The sequence below is a fragment of the Myotis myotis genome, unplaced genomic scaffold, assembly GCF_014108235.1.
Source record: "Myotis myotis isolate mMyoMyo1 unplaced genomic scaffold, mMyoMyo1.p scaffold_m19_p_3, whole genome shotgun sequence".
Taxonomy (NCBI): Eukaryota; Metazoa; Chordata; class Mammalia; order Chiroptera; family Vespertilionidae; genus Myotis; species Myotis myotis.
The window spans coordinates 170,859,358-170,880,053 of NW_023416335.1; the positions used below are offsets into that span (position 1 = coordinate 170,859,358).

Below are 20,696 nucleotides of genomic sequence, written 5' to 3' on the forward strand. Positions count from 1 at the left end.
CATACGGGATGGTGAACAGAGAGAGATCCAATGAGAAGCACCCTTGAGGAGGACTGGTCGACAGTGGTTAGTAGGTTGGACTGCAGAGACTATGGAGTGAGGGGCCTGAGGAGACCAAGAAATAGCCTAGACTAGACAAGAGAAGAGTCAGTGGTGATATGAAGGAGGAGCAGGACTCAAAGGGTCTGGATATATATACATGACAACTGAATAGTTTGGCCTCCATGATTAAGATTTAAATCTGACATAATAGAGAAAATGGTGGCGTCACTAATCGACATTTCGATGAACCAACTCCAAACTGACTGCGAACATCATCTTATCTTAAATGTTCAAGTAATAAAAATATTTTCACACTTCATCTAGATCACTTTTCAATTCAATAAATTTCCCCAAAGGATGAAACTTATGAAGGTGATTTCTTAAATGAATGATTTTATTGCCCCAGTAGTAAGTGGTAGAAAATTGTTTTAGATATTTCATTAATAATTCTACAATGTGACTAGCAAGTGGAAGAAAAAAGGAACATGTGAAATATAAAGCATTTAGTGAATTAAAAAATGCTGAATTCTACACTTTCATACTCTACACACTATTTTCTCTTTTTCTAGTATACAGCACAATGTAAGGATAATATATGGGCTCTTTATGAGTTATGTTTCATATATTTCTTCCAAATATATTCCTTCCATCATCAATTTTCAAACTCCTTGATACATTTCCTTCTCTCAATAACCAGAGATTGTCAGTCAGAACTGGCTACTTGGGGAGGCACTCAATTCCCCATCCATTGTAGTGGTTCACAAATTTGCTAAGTGATACCTTGGTGAAAAAAATTATTAAGGGATCCAGGGTAGATTAGAGAATATGTCAAATTCATACTACGTATAAGATACTGTGATTTTATAAAATAATAATCACAAAGATGAATTTTCATGGAGAACATTTAAATTCTAGTTCCTTATTTATCTCTCCATGTCTCCCCCGCACCCCCCCTTGGCCCTTCCTTTGAAGTATTTAATGGAAACAAATATGGTACTAGAATTAGAACCCCTGTCATAAAGAATAAATATCTGTTAGAAAGGGGATATCTGTTGTCACTGCATGGAGGTCTTGGTTCCTTTCCAATTCCCTTGTATAAAAAAGAGGAAAGGTACTGCAGTGCCAAGAAGTGGGTCCATGCAGAGAGCCAGGGATTCTTCATTTATTCGTTCATTGATATTGAGCACCCATTGTGAAACAGGTGATGTGATGCAATGATGAACAAGGCAGATACGGCCTCAGCCCTCACAGCTTAGAAAGGAGCCACAAAGCTCTCCACATGCACACCAGGAAGATTTGGCTTCACATATCCTGAAGCTGCTCAAATGGATGACTGAAATCTCATTAATGCTTATTCCCTTGTTAATTTTTTGAATGAATGGGTCCTTGATTCATATTTCTCTTTTCCTCAACTATTCAAGAGAGAGATTATATACTTAAATTTTGCACATATTCACAGGCATCCAGCTACATTTTGCAAAAGGACACTTCTCAGCACAGCACAAAGGTTTACTTATGCTTTGCATAAGAACTGCCAAGAGGAAGCTAATTAATATGCTACATGCTCTTTTCTATTTATAGAAACTGGTTTGGTTTTCACGTTCACAGAACTCTGACATATACTTGTCCTTCTTTCCACCTTTAATACCTCTTCAAGCAAAGTGCTAAATGCCTTTTCATTTCGATGACAATGCACACATAAGGGGAACCCTAACTGTACTTAATTGAGGCTGTTGGATATGTTTTCTTCATCCTGAGCTTGGAGAGAGCAGGAAAAATGATTTCAAGTAGCATTTTTAAGTGACGAATATCTGCAGGCTCAGAAATGTTGCTTAAATTATTTGCTTGTCTTGGTTAATGCGAATGTTCCATATTATCAAAATGTTGCACTGATTAGTTGTCTTGCCTCTGCCAGCACTGACTTTTGAGAGTTAATGGCAAATACTGCAAAAAAATTCATCTTGCAACTGAAGCAGTAGCAAACGTATCTTTATTAGGAGTTGGAAGAAAGAGCGCTATATTTCTCAAAGCTTTTCCCTTTAAATTATTTCTGGTAGAGGCTGGATTTGAGATCTGCCTTTGTCTTGCTAAGGGCTATTTATGATTTATTTCAACCTTTAGCTGGCTCTGGGGGAAGAATGAGCAAAGTTGAAAATAAAGAAGAGGAGACAACATACTCAGTGGCATTTCGGTGGCATAAACATCCATGAAGGTTGCATTGTTTAAATTTAAAAGCATTTTTATTTTTTCCTCTCAAAAATAAAATTAAAGCCCTTTATCATTTTTAATTAGAGAACAAATGCCATCATTTTCTTTAAAGAGAACAAATTTCAAGCTGTGAGTCTTTTAATGCAGGCTGGTCTTTTGAGACTTTTTCTGAAGCACCGTGGGGAAATTTTAAACCCAATCAAATAATTTTCTGAGGTAAAGTGGTGATGGGCTGTGGTGAGATATGGGTGTCATTAATATATTACAGAGGTCTATAACATACCAGAGTCCCCATAACACTGACACACTATCACATCTCCAAAGAAGCATTTGCGGTCCACCAGGGCTCTTAGGGGGCTGTTACAGTCTATCAATACAGCAATCTGCAAGTCAAAAAGTCCCCAAATATGTATTTACGAGACCGTCAGGTCTGTTTTGGTCTATTGGGTCGACAACCCAAGGACTAAAAGTCCCTAACTATATATTCACAAGTAGCTGGATCAGCTATGGTTCACTGAGTCAGTAGTAAGTAGGCCTTTAAAAACGACCCACATAATTGCATAGTTTGCATTTTAGCAAGTTCAGAAACACACTTCTGTACACTTTCAGTCTTTTTAAGAGTAGATTTACTATGCTAGTTTCAGTGGATGTCAGAAGCTGTGTTTCACTCTTTGGCCTGTGCTATTTTACTTTTAAAAAGTCAGAAGAAGATAAACCACCATAGCATAAAATATATTAAAGTGATGAGGCAAGTAATGGAAACACAGACATTTGGGCAAAGCCCTGCGAGCTGGGTGGGGTGGATACTGTCCTTCAGACCATCTCAGTGCCTCCTCCATCACCATCCAGATCCAATCCGCCTCTCCCTCGCACTTTGGCTTCCTCTGTCAATCTCATCCCAGTAGCCAGAGGGATCTGGCTGGGCACAGGGATGGGGAACCTTTTTTCTGCCAAGGGCCATTTAGATATTTATAACATCATTCAAGGGCCATACAAATTTATCAACCTAAAAATTATCCTGCTCTATTTGGTTCAACATTTAATGAAATCACCCCTAATGCCTTGGCAGGGCCAGACTGAATGATTTTGTGGGCCCTCTATGGCCCACGGGCCAGCCATTTCCCATTCCTGGGCGAGGCTCCACAACATGGCCCTGATCTTTCTTCTCCAGTGAGTTTACATCTTGTAGTAAATCCACAGGCTCCCCAAGATAGGCCCCTGCTCACTCTGACTCCCCCTCCTACCAAGCACACTCCTGTTTCATGTCCTTTGTACTTCCCTTCCCTCTGTCTGGAAAGCACCTCTTCAGATATCCCCATGGCTAGCTCTCCTGCTGCCTTGAGGACTTGTCGGAGAGAGGCCTTCCTGGACCTCCTGTATAAGATAGCAACACCCCATCTCAACACCGTGCATTTCCTTCCCAGGTACCCATGCTTGCTGTTCTCCGTTAGCACCCAGCACCACCTAACATACTACGTTGTCACTTATTTGATTATTGTCCATCTCTCTCCCCTGAAGGTTAAGCTCCACTAGGGCAGGGGCTTCATCAATACCAAACTTCAATCAGAAGCTGGCATCTTTATGTGCTCATTAAATACTTATGGTGCAAATGAATGAGAGCAGATGGAAAGGGGTCTTCTCTCCACTTCCCGACTGCCTGGTGAAGAGTATTCATGTCTAGGTGGAGGAGGAATGGGTATCTCTCTCTGAGATGAAGTGCTTTATTTGGCTGTCAGACCTCAGTGTCCTGTAATGTTCTGTGAGAGGCCCAAAGCCGGTCCTTCTGAAGGTGATCATCCAGTGCGTCCCTGGCGCTGCTGGGTTAGGACAGAGCTCCTGGCTCCTAGAGGAGCCGGGGTCATCTCTGCTGGTCACAGAAGCACAGTCTGTATGTAATGTAATACTCAATGATATGCTAATTAATTAGCTTTTTCTTTCTTTCTTTTTTTTTACTGCACATAAAGTTGGATTAGCATTTCCAAATCTCCCCCTTTAATGTGGTGGACACGGTCAGCTCTGGCGACAGTGGAGGACTGATTAGATTCCACAGTCTCATCTGATGCAGCCATGCGGGATGGCGTGTGCACATCTGCCCTGTAACTGTAGCAGGCTGGGAAGCCCTAGGTAGAACCATTATTCTCCCCAACTTGGGTAAATTATCCCCATGTCTGCATCCCCACCATGAGCCAGGCATAATGTTCTCAAATGCATCCTCTCTCATGATTGAAGCCTGTCACAATAACTTCTTTCTTATTTAAATTTCACAGAAACATTCTTTATTTCAATCACTCAGAAAGGTGCCTTTGGCAAAGGAATCACAGCTGACAGCAAATTAATGACTGAAATGCTGTGATTAGTTGAGATTACAGGCTACAGAGGACTTGTCTGAGCATTTACCACTGTCTTCACACTGATGCTGCATCTATTAGTGATTCATATCCCTCAAAAAAAGAGGATGTGCCCTGGCTGGGTGGCTCAGTTGGTTGGAGCTTCGTATGGTACACCAAAAGTTCGTGGGTTTGATTCCCAGGTCGGAGAGAGTATGGGAGGCAACAGATGTTTCTCACTCACATCTAAGGTCTCTCTCTCTCTCTCTCTCTTTCTCTCTCTCTCTCTCATTCTTCCCTTTCTCTTTAAAATCAATAAACGTACCCTCTGGTGAGGATCAACAAGCACAATGAGGGTGTGTTTCACTCACAGTAGCCCTATAGAAATGAAAGAAAATCTGTATGTAATGTAATATTCAATGGTATGCTAATTAATTGAAAGGAATTATTTTTTTTTTTTTTTTATTTTTTTTTTACTGTTAACCTGCTGGCCTAAGCAAGTCTTTCTCCCAAGCCCTCCCCCAGCTCACAGATTTATTTTAATAAAAATTTAAGGCACAAGCTAAATGAAAAGCTGAAGATAATTCCAGTCCCCAAACTCAAAGAATTCATTAACTGAAAGAAAAACATTGTTTAATCTTAAATTATTGGGATAAGTGACTCAATTTTATAATTCATTTTGCATGAGTAGAATTAATGGATATTTCAGTGCATACCAGGGCTTGAGTGGATTCATAAAATAAAATAAAATTTTTCAATCAACTTAACGGAGAGGAGGGGATAAAAATTAACGTGAACAATAACAACAACAAAACTGTCCATTCAGATACGAGGCATCACTGCACACACTTCTAGATGCTGGCTGAAAAGCAATACTGATTTCTGTAATCCCCCGAAATGACTTTTGCAGGGGGAAGATTTCAAATAAACGTCTATTTGCTTTAGGTGAGCTTCGCTGAATCGACTTTATTTGATTTTACATCCTCCTAAGGGAAGAGATTTCAGGATTTCCTGGTTGTAAAATGGAAAAGAACATTTTGCTGAACTTGTATGACATCATCTACTGCATTAAAAGGGCAGGTAATCATGGGCTCTCTGCCTGTTTACCAAACCTTCTTTACCTCCTCAATCTATTTTATTTCCAAATGTCAGAGGAGGCTGAAACCTTTCCAAGATTTACAGATGGCAGGAGCAGAGGCAATATTAGGATAAATCCTTTAACTTTTGTGAAAGCTCTTAAATAATTAACAGATGGGCTTTTGGAATTGTTACATATCACAGTACAGACACTCTAAGGTACACCCTGTGAAGGCCAAACCCAGTTCCATAACAAAGGGCTTGAAGGCATCTCTCTTTCTAGAAAGTTGGTGGAACTGTTCTCTGGAGTACAAACTTGGGTCACAAATAAAGTGAATATTTAATTTGTGAAGGGGAATTAATATAACAAAATTTAGTTTATCAATTAAAATTAAAATACAATATAGTGAATAAAAATAGTAACTACCATCTTGGTTTTTAATACAATTTCTTTTCCAAACTGTACTTGGAAATCCTCTTCTATTATGGAAAGAAGAAAAAAATGTGGCTGCCATAATACTATCTATCAAGAGAAACAAGAAATGTGAGCAAATTATCTTTAAGCTTACATTATAAAAATGTTTCCGCATATACTTATAATACTAGAGTCAAATAGCTAATACTAAAAATGTTTAAAGACCTTATCATACGTATGTACTAGACAAAACATTTCACACAGCAATACATTAATTTTTTCTTTTTTATGCAAAACGCCTCAACCGTAACTTCATGAAGAAATGTGAAGTGGTGTGAAAATGATCTTACCTCATATTCAAAGTCCTCTGTTCTGTCTGCATCAGCAGGCAAGCTGGAGAGATACTCATTGTCCTCATAAAATTCATGCTCCATCGGGTGAAGAGAATGGCAGCTATGGGGAATGTAGCAAGATGATAGGAATGGATCAAAAGGGTTGTTTTCGAGATTAAAACCGATTTAGAATTTCACTTTCGTTTTCTCTGCTTTGCGATGAGACCCGTACTGATCTAGCCTTTAAATGAACTACAGCTCAGGATAACCCATTGCTTTTCTTTCTCCACCTACATGAAGTCCATCAATTTGATTTTCTGAAAGAATTCTGAGATAAGGGCCCCTGGTCAGAGCTGCATTCCGGGAAGGCTGATGTGAGCTCTGTGACAGGCCATGGTGCTTTATTACCACTCTCTGGCTCTGCTAGCATTTCACCAAGTGGGGACTTGCTCCATACATGGGTGTGCGTCATTTGCGATAGCAGTGTAGCCCAAAGGGGGTATTTTTGTAACAAAATGCTGATTATTTCATAATACACAGCCCAGAACTATTTTTTGACTTCTGTTTTCAAACATACATTTTTCAGATGGCCTTTTCCATAATGCTACCATTCCTTAAGACCTTCTTCCTCATTCTCTCTTATAACCCATATTTTCTCCTCTTTGAAAAAGGGCACGTGTACAAATATTCATGACATTCATGGCAATACCTCATTAGAAATTCTTGTATATAGGGCATATATAAGCCACAGGGTTCCATAATCCCTGTGGAAAGTTCCTGGGGACAGACAGAGCTGATTAAGTAAAGGAAATGAGGGGGATCCAAGACACTGTCCATGACTTTTATATATCCCTTAACTTTTGAGTAAAGTTTTAAAGAATTGATAGAAGTGCTTTCCAATTATATGCTATGACAGAGAATATATATTACACCATACAAAGGCTAAGCAAAGTTCAACAGCAAAGGGCATGAGGTCATCTCTATTTGTAAATCTTTTTTTTTAATATATATTTTTTTATTGATTTCAGAGAGGAAGGGAGAGGGAGAGAGAGATAGAAACATCAGTGATGAGAGAGAATCATTGATCAGCTGCCTCCTGCACACCCCCTATTGGGAAATCGAGCCTGCAACCCAGGCATGTGCCCTTGATGGGAATTGAACCCAGGACCCTTCAGTCCACAGGCTGATGCTCTATCCACTGAGCAACACTGGCTAGGACGGTCATCTCTATTTCTAAAAGTCAATGAAGAAGTCTACGTGCAATAAACCAAGTTCACTGCAGGAGAGACCTCTAAGCCCTGGCAGTGTGGTCATTTCTGAAATATTAGAGTTAGTAGTATAAATTAGTTCTCTCATCATTAGTTGAAAAAGGAGAGAGGACCATCTTACTATCTTCACACAGTGTAAATATTCCACCAGCCTCTTCTCACTATTGTCAGCTGCATACAGGGTTAAGGAATGTGGACCCAAATAATAAAAGCACCTTGCCTGCAGGTCTAACAGGTAAACCCTCCTTGTTTAATCTGGACTGGCTCTGCAAAGCCTATTTGGGCTGGTAAAAAGTTAAACTTGCTATTTGGGGCATCTGATGTGTTGCCCTTGTCCTTCAGTTAGTAAGAAGGGCGCCCTGCCAGGAGGAACACCTTTTTCATTCAATAAACATTTACTGCATGTCTACCAGATGCCAGGCCCTACGCCAACTGCGGGGAATAGGCTGGTGCGCAAAATCCAATTCTTGCCTTGTGAACTGGGTAAAGCAGCAAAGTGGGAATTTTAATAGAGCAATAATTAAGGGGAAAATACAGAAGCCTTGAAAGCACATGATGGGGATGTCCCTACTGCAGCCCTAGGAAGTTTGCTAGGAAAGTTGCCTCTAAGATAAGACCTGTGGGGCTTAGGAAGAGCAGCACTGGTTAAAGAAGCCATCAGACCTCTTTGGCTCAGAAGCCTGGCCCTGTCATTTCTTTGCTAAGTGACGTTGGCCAACTCAACATCTGGGACATGGGTATGGTAATAATATAATACACACCTTCCAAAGGTTTGTGAGGACTAAATGAGTTAATCAATGTAAAACACTGGGAATATTACCTAAACTATGTTAGGAAAGCTAATAAATCTAAGCTATTATTATTCATTCAAGAAAGTATTGATTGAATGGCTATTCTGTATCAGGCTATGCTAATGAGTATCAAATATTTGTGTGCTTGGGAATTGTTTATCTTACCCTCTAGACCAGGGGTGGGCAAACTTTTTGACTCGAGGGCCACAATGGGTTCTTAAACTGGACCGGAGGGCCGGAACAAAAGCATGGATGGAGTGTTTGTGTGAACTAATATAAATTCAAAGTAAACATCATTACATAAAAGGGTATGGTCTTTTTTTTTAGTTTTATTCATTTCAAATGGGCCGGATCCGGCCCGCGGGCCGTAGTTTGCCCACGGCTGCTCTAGACTATGAGCTCTAGGAGACAGGGACTTTATTTTTGTTCCCAGTTTTATGCCCAGCACCAAGTCCCACTGCCTGACATAAATGGCTCTTTAATGAGTAATGGATGAGTTAATAAATTCCTAAGCAAGACAAACAGAGCCTCTACTCTCCTGGAACTGGAGTTTTCAAAGAGTAGTTTCCAAAATACAGCTACCCATCACAATGTCCTAGGGAGGTTTTTGAAGTATTCCAATGCTTGGGCCTCATTCTACAAAATTCTTATTAACTGGCCTGAGGTGGGACTTGGGCAATGAATTGATATTGCTTTTCCATGCTCCCAGGTGATTCTAATGTACACATGTGACCCACTGAAACAGATTTACCAAAGCCACTAAAGGGTGGGGAAGTGGCGTGACCAGATCTGTGTTTTACTAAGTGGAGAATGGATCCGTAAGCAATGAAAATGCAGTCTAAAGAGACTATTGCTCTTATCAATAAAAATCTCAGTCATGTTTGACTATTTGCTTAAAAGGTCATAGAACAAAATGTATGGGGCAGAACGTACTTCCAAGACTATACAAGTAGGATTGTTTGAATAAAATACCTCTGCCTTTACATTAGGTAAAAACTGGGAAGAAAGATTCCTTCAATAGTTCTTTATTTCATAGTTCTGTACTTATTCTCTGACAGCCAAAACCTTCTGTTTACATCTCAATATATTGAGTAATTGCTTTCTGTGGAGAATTACACTGTAATTAAATTAATTTCTTAGCTTCTCCTTTAAAGAAGAGAAAAGCAAAGGCGAGAAAGAGAGGCGACCCACAGTGGAGAACACAGTGCCAACATGTCGCTTCTGTGTCAGTCCTAATGAGGCTCTTGGCAGCTTGGGTGAGCAGAGCGATGTCCCTGACCAGTGCTCATGAGGAGCACAAGGTGTTTGATGACTGAAAGTACGAAGATGCACTAATCAGAGCCCGAATTTTTCACTGCACCTCAGCAAGTCTGATTCCTGAGGAGAAGCAGCAGTCTGGCCAGGGGAAGTAGCTAGCAGGGACAGCTGACAACTAATTGGATGTAGACACAGTGGAGACATTTTCCAAACATCACTGAGCACCTGTCTCAATAACTGTGAACTGGCTAGTGTGACTGATTCTTTCCAACACCTCCTCTCAATGATGAATGAAAAGAAATAGGGCTTTGGGAGAAGTGACAGCGAAATACCTGTCTGAGAGCAGAAATGGACAGATGTCCGGCACCGGAGGGGTAGGTGGCCTAAGCTTAGCCAGGGCCATGATGTGCTCAAAGGTAATGTCCGTCTGAGTACTGGCGTTCATGAGCTGCACTTCCGGGACCGCTCCATAGATTGGTTTACTGAGAGGCGTTCGCCTTAGCACCTGAACCACAATGGGCTCCTTGGCGTTTCGAAAAGCTTCCACTGCCTCTTCATGGGTGGCCTTTGAGAGATCCTTCCCATTGACCTGTGAAGATAAAAGGACATTGCTCATCTCAGAGGAAAGAACAGAGAGGCTGCTGTGACAGATTGGTAAAAGGCGGGGAGGGGATGTTTGAACCAGCTCTGCTACGCATTTTGTAAAGGAATATTTAATGAGACTGACATTTATTGAACGCTTCACCAACAGGAGACAGTGAAGGAGATAAGGAAATAATTACTTCTGGTGTCTTCAGGAAGTACGCCATCAGAAAATGTTCGCTAACACCTTCAGATAGGTAAGAATGCTAAGTATATACTTTCTTATGCTTTACCAATCTCTTGGTGGGATCTTTACAAAGGTATTTTATTGATTTTTATTTATAGAGAAAGGAAGGGAGAGGGAGAGAGAGAGAGAGAGAAACATTGACATCAGAGTGGAACATTGATGGCTGCCTCCTGCACACCCCCTACCAGGGACTGAGCCCACAACCCAGCCTTGTGCCAGGACTGGGAATTGAACCAGCAACCCTTCAGTATACGGGAAAATGCCAGACCAACTGAGCCACACCAGCCAGGGTTCTTGGTGGGATTTTCAACAATTACTCAAAGTCTTCCGGGCCTAAAATTTATTTTTTAGGATATTGTCAGATTTCTTTCATATTCATCATCTTTTTATCCAAGACCATGCTTTATTCAAGGTCATGTGCATTTTATCATAAATCCTTTCTAGTCAACGTGTGTTCTGTGGACCAGCAGCAACAGTATCACTTAAGAGATTATTAGAAATGCCAAGAACTTGGCATTACCCAGACCTCCTGGATCAGAACTGACATTTTTAAAAGGATACCAGATGACTTATATGAGATGCATATGAAAGGAACATTGCTCTAAAACACCTCTGAGTGAGAATACTGTGTCCCTTTGGAAACATCCTTACCTGTTTTAATGTATATTAATTTATGATATTCCAAGGTAGCCCTAAACACAGCAGAGAAAGAGGTGACATTTGCCTTTGCCTCCAAAACTGCTTCTCAGTAGGGCCAATTGTTGGCATTTAGGAGAAAAAGATTATTTTTTGTGAGACTCTGTCTTGCCTGCTTATTAAGGGCCATGATGTTCCCAGCCTTGTGGCACCCCAGTCACCGCACACTTTTCTAAACACCCTCTTGAGGGGCACTATAGGCCTCTCTCAAATAGTTGTCAATTTATTTCCCTGAAATGGGTCCTGATAACACAGTCTCTTAATGCGAGTTATGTTTTAATAAAGGACTATGGAATCCTGAAGTATCTTTCCAACTCCTATCACAAATGAATCAGTAATGCTGGCTTTTGCATATAGGAAAAGATACTTGGGAACACAGTACTGTACTCAAAACCCCTGAAATTATACCATTTCTAGACAACTAAGACAGTGAGGCTCTGTTGACAACTATGCACCAGGAAATCCTTAGAGATCCCTCAAAGGAAGCAAAATGAATCACTGAGTTGCAATCAGAGAGCAATTATGACATTTGAATGAACACATTCTTTCTCCCTGAGTAGACAAAGAATATGTGTGTGCTCAGAGCAAGTGTGGGGGATTTGGGAGTAAAAGATACAACGCCAGGTAGAAATTGTCATGTCCTGTAGAGACAGGCTTAATGACCTAGAGGAGCTAATTTATTCAATGGGCCCTGAAAGAGTTAATGTGCCATCAAAAATGGAGCAATTGAGTTTCCTCACCAGCAAAATATGTCCCAGTACAGTTCTTGGATCACTAGTAAGACACTTCAGATGGAGAGCTGAGTAGGTACCAACTAGTGTGTACACACTCACCAATCTGTACATTCCCTCTGTGATTCTTTTCTCCATGGACTACATTTGAAAATAATCACCAAATTTTTATTGGCACAGCCTTGATGGCACATCGTATGTCTTGATGACTCTAGGCATACACAAGTATGTAGACATAGGACGCCCACAGACACACTCATCCATTCCTTGAGCTATTGTCAATGACAGGCACTCTGGGCTGAGGCCACCACTGACTTCCCTGAGGACATGTAGTCAGCAGATGATAGGGGAACTTCCAGATGGGAAAACACAACCTAAAAGCTAGCCTCTCATGTTTAGTGTTGTCATCCTCCATGTTTTATATTGTGGTCGGTATTTATAAATTCCAGGGTTATAGAAACTGATCCGGTGGCAGATAAGATTGCTCTGTCAGTTCAGAAGAATTGCCTTTTGGTCCCCAGGCTTCCCACTTCCCGTGAATATCTGCTCCAGCAAAGTATCATAACATTCCCTCTCTGAAGAGAACTCTTGGTCACTTTAAAACCTACTAAAACTATGACAATAGTTACCTTCTCTAATAAGCTTTGCATTTAGAGTAACCCCTAACAGTGACAGAATGAAAGAAGACAGTGCCCTTTTAAAAAGAACTTCAAGCAATATCTTAGGGTAAAGGGAGAAATAACTTGTGGCCAGGGTTTCTTCCAGTCCACACATGAAATCCTACTATTGCATACACTGTGTGCCATTAAGTAGTGCACAGACAAAATACCCTCATTCCATTTCTTCTTTAAGGTGGCCAGGTACCTTGCCTCCATGTTAACCTAGTCTTGGTATTCTTTTATTTCTTATTTGTTTTAGTGATCTTCAAAGCAAAAATGATTTCTAAAAAGTGAGTTTCTTACTAATAATGATTATTTATTTTATGTTCTTAGTAGCTACTTAGGGTCGTTTTTGTAAAATCCAGAAATGTATAAAATTTCTGTAAAAACATAAAAATTACTGAAGATTTATTTAGGTTGTGAGGTCATTAGCTCTTATTGTAATGGTTAGTATATGCTGACCATATTAGCATCCATCCTGAAAGATCAATAGCTATTGATCTTAAGACCTGTACATTCATTCATTTACAGTCATGGCATTTATATACAATTTTGGAGGGGGGGCGGCTAGGGACAATTAAATATAATCTTGAAAAGGGATAGTCAATGTAATCACTAATATCTTCCTTTCTCATTGGGGAATGCTCTTTTCTTCCAGTTATCATGTAGCTGACCTCTATTTTCATAAGCTGTTTAATATCTCTCAAAGTAAAGAAACTATGACCTTTAAAAGCTCACTGCCTCACGTGATTCCTTAGAAAATGTAAGCACTGATAATACAAAACACTCTTTTTTTCTTTCACTTCACTTGAAGTTCATCAACATACTGTTAGCCTACCAAAAGGTCACCATTTTATAAATTATGCCTTTCACAACAGAAAAAAAGAATAGCTTAATTGGGGTTTTCTGGCAGTGGCTTTGCTTAGTTATCATCAGTTACAGGTAGGGAGAAGAATAATATTGAGAGAATATCTAAAATTTTAATCCTATAGACAAATTTTGTAGCAAGTAAACAAATAAGATAATAGCAAAAGTTCATTTTTTTCCCCCAAATAGTGAGATCCTAAACCAACAAGGTATTTGCTATTTCATGGTGCCATATATTTCTTTTCCATCATATCCTCTGGCTCCCTCCTTTCTTTGCTTCCTCCCTATCTTTCTTCTTTCCACCTTACTTTCTTCATCTCAGTCTTAATTATGATATTGGCTACATATAATTTTTATGTGTTTTGTGAAATGAGACTGGAGATAGAGAAGCCCTCTATTAAAGGTGTGCCATTTAATACAGGTAGTTAAGGGTATAGACCCATACTTTTTTAACGTGCCCAGTGAAAGGAGGGAAGCTCTTTTGCTAGAAGAGTCCAGGGAAGTTGATTTCAGGAGGAAAAGCTGATGAAGAGGGTTGGGAGCAAAATTGGTGAGGGGAGATGAAAGGGAATCTGAAGATTAAAAAAGAAATACCCCTGCCGAAACCGGTTTGGCTCAGTAGATAGAGCGTCGGCCTGCGGACTGAAAGGTCCCAGGTTCGATTCCGGTCAAGGGCATGTACCTGGGTTGCGGGCACATCCCCAGTGGGAGATGTGCAGGGGGCAGCTGATCGATGTTTCTCTCTCATCGATGTTTCTAACTTTCTATCTCTCTCCCTTCCTCTCTGTGAAAAATCAATAAAATATATTTAAAAAAAAAAAAAAAGAAATACCCATGTATTACAGGGTTTGAGTTTGAAGTTTATGTGCATAGGGGTTTCAAGAAGGCTGGGAATTTTAAAAATATATTTTATTGATTTTTAGAGAGAGAGAAAGGGAGAGAGAGATAGAGATAGAAACATCAATGAGAGAGAAGCATCATCAATTGGCTGCCTCCTGCATACCCCCTACTGGGAATTGAGCCCACAATCTGGGCATGTGCCCTGACTGGGAATGGAACTGGTGACCTCCTGGTTCCTGGGTCAATGCTCAACTACTAAAACACCGCTGGGCTGGAAATTTTATTTGAGCATGATCTAGAGAGTGATACTTTTTCTAAAGTGGTTGTTAAATGGAATGGGTGAGAGGCTAGACTCGAGAGTCATAATAAACATGAGGAGTATATGAGATAATTCCCTCTATCACTATAACATCTGGCATTTGGATGACTGTGGCCAAAACTGATTTGGTTCTCCTGCTAACAAGCAACAAGAGTATAATGGAAAAGACTCAGGTGATGGATATTTGATAAGAGGCCAGGGGTCCCAGTGGGATGACTGGACTCTGAGATGGTGATTAAACCACCTGACTTAGATAAGTAAGAAATCAGGCATGTTTATGCATATAGAGGTAGTTAGAATTGGCAACAGCATAAATGAGGGAAGGAAGACAGGAATTCTATAATAACTAGAGGCATGTGGTTCTTCTTCTAAAAAAGTACCATTGAGATGGAAAACAAGTGGAAAGACAGGGCTATGATCACATTGCAAGGTATATAAATGATGAGTCACTATATTGTACACCTGAAACTAATATTGTATACCAACTATATTTAAATAAAAAATATAAAAATAAAAAGGAGTAGTCTTAATCATGTCAATCCTGAAGCAGTTATAAGACATTCAGATAAACTAACAAATAAATAATTGGTGAATTAAAACAATATTTGATCATGGGAAACCATTTTCCATTTGTCTGGGAAAGCTAGCTGCCTGGCACCTGGGGAATCCAGACCTTAAGGGAAGCTACAACCCCACACACCAGGAAAATAAAGCGACAGGTTCCTGCACTTATCAATTCAGGCAAGCTGAAAAATACACTTTTAATAAATATGAAAAAAGTGTCTTATTTCTAAAAAAATTATTACTTTCCATTCTATTGATAGGGATAAGTGGATAGAAGAAAAGTAGGTACTTTTCAGCAATCCATACAAAGAAGGGTGAATAGCCGAAACCGGTTTGGCTCAGTGGATAGAGCGTCGGCCTGCGGACTGAAGGGTCCCAGGTTCGATTCCGGTCAAGGGCATGTATCTGGGTTGCGGGCACATCCCCAGTAGGAGATGTGCAGGAGGCAGCTGATCGATGTTTCTCTCTCATCGATGTTTCTAACTCTCTATCCCTCTCCCTTCCTCTCTGTAAAAAAATCAATAAAATATATTTAAAAAAATATGTTTAAAGAAGGGTGAATACATTTGTTGTGGCAGATGGACTAATTAATACATAAGCAACTTGTGAATGTTAAGTGAAGAATATAGCTTTTCTTATGTAAAGCATATCACAGCAATGTTTGATGAAGCTTCTGTTTAATGAACAATCTACCCTTCCAGTTAAATTGCAAAATCTGGGCCACTCATCAACAACCTCCCAAGAGTGACGGGTGGCCTCAGCTTGAATGTGAGCTGTTCTGCTTGGATTGTTCCTCCAAATCTAGCCTCATGTAAAATTTTCTTGAGTATCAGAAAACAAACAGGCTTTCTTTTCCCCTTTGAAGTGCAAACAAGTGCATGAATAACCGAGTCACCCTGGTGAGTTGCCATTTCTAGAGTCAGCTGTTCGGGAACGATGAGGATGTCCAAATCTCTGCGCCTCTAATGAAAAATAGGTATTTTGAAGCATCTCTGCCTTTCATGGGAGAATTATGTGTAATAATACTCAATAGAAGCATAGAAAAGCAAGGATTGTATGCAATCAATATAACCCAATTTCAAATTAAGAATATATAGAAAGCCCTTGAATATTGTTTTTTATATGATTACAAAATTTATACATTCATTCCTTTATTTTCAACTTTATTGAGGTATAGTTGACAAACAAAATTGGAAGTTATTTAAAGTGTGCAGCTCATGGTGATTTGATATACATATATATTGGGAAAGAAATCTTGTTATCTAGTTAATTAACATTTTCATACCTCACATATTTACCCTTTTGTCTGTGTGTGTGTGTGTGTGTGTGTGTGTGTGTGTGTAGTGTGTGTGTGGGGGGAAACATTTAAGTTCTACTCTCTTAGCAAATTTCAATTATATAATACTTGAGGCCCAGTGCATGAAATTCATGCACGGGGGTGGGGGGTGATCCCTCAGCCAAGCTGGCATCCTCTCGAAATATGGGACCCCTTGGGGGATGTCTGACAGACATTCCTCTTGCAATCCAGGACCCCTGGCCCCTAACTGCTCGCCTGCCTGCCTGATCACCCCTAACTGCCTCTGCCTGCCTGCCTGATCACCCCTAACCACCTCTGCCTGCCTGACTGCTCCTAACCACTCGCCTGCCTGCTTGATTGCCCCTAACCCCCTCTGTCTACCTGATCACCCCTAACCACCTCTGCCTGCCTGATCGCCCCTAATCACTCTGCCTGCCTGCCTGATTGTCCCTAACTGCTCACTGGGGGCAGCCAGCCGGGGTGAGGGGCCATGGTTGCTCTGGTCTCTGGTCATTCTGGTCGTTCCGCCGTTGCTGTTGCTGGGCTCTTATTATATAGGATAGTGTTATTGACTATAGTCAGCAATATTTTACATGATATCATCAGACCTGAGTATTGTCATTCTGTTTGGGCATGACAGTTTACAAGCTCTCCCACCCTTACAAATAACTGGGGAATTAATTTTGATTAAAGTCCCTTGAGAATGCTGATCAAATTTTCTACATGATAATTAGGAAGGTGTTGCAAAAACATGGCCTAGTCATATTTTATAGAAGGAGGAAACTATTTAAATTGTTACTAAAATGTTTGCTATAAAAAAGGAATATAAAATGATCCGAACCCTATATTTATTAAAATATTTGTCATACATAACCTTTAAATTAATTTTGAGGAATTTCAGCATATTTGTTCCTAAGAATTGATATGTTTGATTCTAAGTGGGCATCTGTTATATAAATTGAGCATAGCACATTTTAAAAAGTATTTAAAGTCAAAAAACTTTGCAGAATAAAAATTGCTCAAAATTATATGAAGAAAACCTAGAGATTGACGAAAATTAATTTTGACCTCTGAAAATGTTTTCGATGAACAAAACTATCAAGGGTACGTTTGTGATCATTATGTAATTTTAGAAAGTAAGAGCATAAGAAGTGTTAGAAAATGTTAGATTGCATTAAACCAAAAGTCTGTATAGTCCAGGGTTCTGCTATTACTGGATTTTTGGAAGAAACTATGGTAAATATCCCATGTGATGCAATTATCCAAAAATGATCCTGGGGTTCCTTTTGGCTTGTCTGGACTGGGAGAGACCTGTAGCTTCATTTTCCTGGTGTGTGTGTGGTTTTATCTTCCTTTGTGCTCCAGATTCCCCAGATGCCAGGCAGCTAGCTTTCCCAGACAAATGGAAATCACTGACTTCTAGCCCAGGCAGCCTGAACCTCAGGTAGTCTGTTTCCTTACTGACAATGTTGCCATAAGAAGAGAGAGCAACAGCAGAGGGATGGGGTCCCTGCCCTAGAATACAGACCCACTGCAGGTCCAGCAGCTTCAAGTCCCGTGCACAACTGTGTTGCTGACTCCTGACTTATATGTTTCACCGATAAAGATTGTTCCCTAAGCTATAATTCATGACCTTGTGGAACTTATTATTAACCATATATGACACAATACACATTTGCAAGCTAAAAACTGGAATATATTAGAAATGCTTACATATACAACAGCAATGAATTGAAGACTCCCAGTAACCCAATGTGATATTTAGACAGCTTATTATTACATTTAGTTAATTGATTGCGACACAGGTCACTACAGAAGGACAGCATGCTGCTTCCTCATCTATTTCACAGGACACTTTGATGGTGTAGGATTCCCAAATGCATGCAAGACTTCAACTTTTCTTTCTTTTTTTTTCAAATTATAAGAGAAAGTTTATTTAGAAAGTTACAGAGGTAGTAGAAGTCAGCCAGCTGAGCTGTGTGGGCTCAGGAAAGAAGTGAAAGAGGTACAGGAAACAAGTGACAGAGGTAGAAGAAGGGCCCTTGGAGCTTAGGAGAGGAAAAGGCCATGGTAAGAGCCTGGGGTAAGAAAAGGGGGAAGGGAAAGGCAGGGACCTTCTCCTGAGAGGGAGAGTGAGCTCAGCTTTTCTTATTAAGATGCTATAGACCCACAATTTATAAGTTTATCAAAACTGTCTTGAACCAATTTATAATTTCAGTTATAAGAAGTCTTGGGGATATATCCTACAATATTGTTCCCCCCTATTATCTTTTCTCTCTTTTATTTTTGTATTCTTCCTCTTGTATTTTCGGTTTCTTTTCTTCTTTCCACAGCCACAGTCTTCTCTTCTAAATGTTCCCATTGGGGATTTAACAAATTTGAGAAGTGTCTATTTATATAAATTATTTCTGTTATTAAGGCACAGGTTATGATATGTTTTGATTCTTACGTAGGGAAATAAATTATAATATACACAACATAGCTTCATTCTTCATTCTCAATTGGAAATTTGTTTTTAAAAATGATGGGCGGGGGGAGGTGTCATATCATAGGTGTCGTATACATTGTCGTATAGCAAGTAGGAAACTAAATTGCCTTCTAGGATATCATGTCCATTTAGCATCTACAAAGTCAGCAGTTCTTCATATGCCTGAGGCACAAAAGAAATGAGACCCAGGCGAAATCAAGCCTCTATAAATACATTTATTTCTCCTCACCTTACTAAAAGAAATGGAAGTTTCTCCTCTTTGGCCCATGAGCTGGTGGTTCCTGGTTTGTCCCCCAGATCTACCCAGCTCTGTGCCCCGGATGCTGACCACTGTACACTGCATCACCAGGCTTCCTGCTTAATAACTGTTGTTTGGTTCAGCTAGTGGTAAGAGAGCCAGTATTCTGTGCCTTTGCTCAGCACCCTGGCACCTGGCTTTCAGGATGCCAACTCTTACTTGGTTCACACTCCCCTCTCACCTGTCCCCTTCTGGTCTATGGGTAGCAAGGGTGTCTCCTATTGCTATTCCCTCTATTCTCCCTCTTAACTCTGCTCACACCTCTCTAAGTTCTTCAGTCATTATAATGTCTTTAATTAACCCCCCTGAGTGTGCCTTCCATTTCCTTCTGGAACTCTGACTGATACAACCAGACATGAAACTCCTCGATTTACACAATAGCAACAAAATATGATAAAAGCTGAAAGTTACCATCATTACAAATTACCTATACTAGCAAAATTAGTTGCATCAAAAATATAATTTCTAGTTTCTCAAATTTAGCAAAAAACACAGATTTTAAGGGAGAACTAAAATAAAACTTATTTATTTGTCTAAAGTTTTACATATGTCTCCTTTTTCCCCAATTGACCCCCCCCACCCCTGCCCCCAGCCATTCCCACCCCAGGCAAGACTCCACTGCCCAGTGTCTGTGCCCATTGGTTATGCTAATATGCATTCATACAAATCCCTTGGTTGCTCTCTAACTCCCCCCTCCCCTACTATTTGTCTCTGGATCTATTCTTGTTCATCAAATTATGTTGATCAGTATATCTCACATATGAGTGAGATCATGCGATATTTATCTTTCTCTGACTGTCTTATTTCGCTTAGCATAATGCTCTCCAGTTCAATCCATGCTGTAGAAATGGTAAAAGTTCCTTCTTTTTTATAGCATCATAGTATTTCACTGTGTAGATGTACCACAGTTTTTAATCCACTCACCTGCTGATGGGCACTTAGGCTGTTTCCAAACCTTAGCTATTGTAAATTGTGCTGCTATGAACATAAGGGTTGAGATCATATAGTAAATGTAAAGTATTCAGATACTTGACATGTACAGATATTTTGTAGACTATCCCCTTCAATTTGCCTTTGTCTAGTGATTCTTCTTGATTAGAGTCAGGTTATAGATTTTTGGCCGGCATGGTTAAAAGTTGTGTTGCATCTTTCTCAATCTATTCTATAAGAAAGCTAGTAATATAAATTTGTCCATTACTGATGATGTTAACCACAAAGAGAGGGGGAGAGTGAGAGTGAGAGTGAGAGTGAGAAGAGAGAGAGAGAGAGAGAGAGAGAGAGAGAGAGAGAGAATAATATAAATGTAAAATGTTAATATAAATATAAATATAAATGTTAATGTTAAAATTTGGGGAATCTAAGTGAATGGTATTTGAGAATTCTTTGTACTA

General features: G+C 39.8%; 1 protein-coding gene across 1 annotated transcript in view; it reads right to left on the reverse strand.

Moving 5' to 3' along the window:
* Positions 1-20,696, reverse strand: part of PDZRN4 (PDZ domain containing ring finger 4) — a 348,106-nt gene that overhangs the window by 52,862 nt on the left and 274,548 nt on the right. The window contains exons 4-5 of the mRNA XM_036301789.1: positions 10,050-10,306; positions 6,420-6,522 (exon numbers count right to left, since the gene is read on the reverse strand). Coding sequence (XP_036157682.1) covers positions 6,420-6,522; positions 10,050-10,306 — 360 coding nt within the window. The remainder of the gene's footprint in view (positions 1-6,419; positions 6,523-10,049; positions 10,307-20,696) is intronic.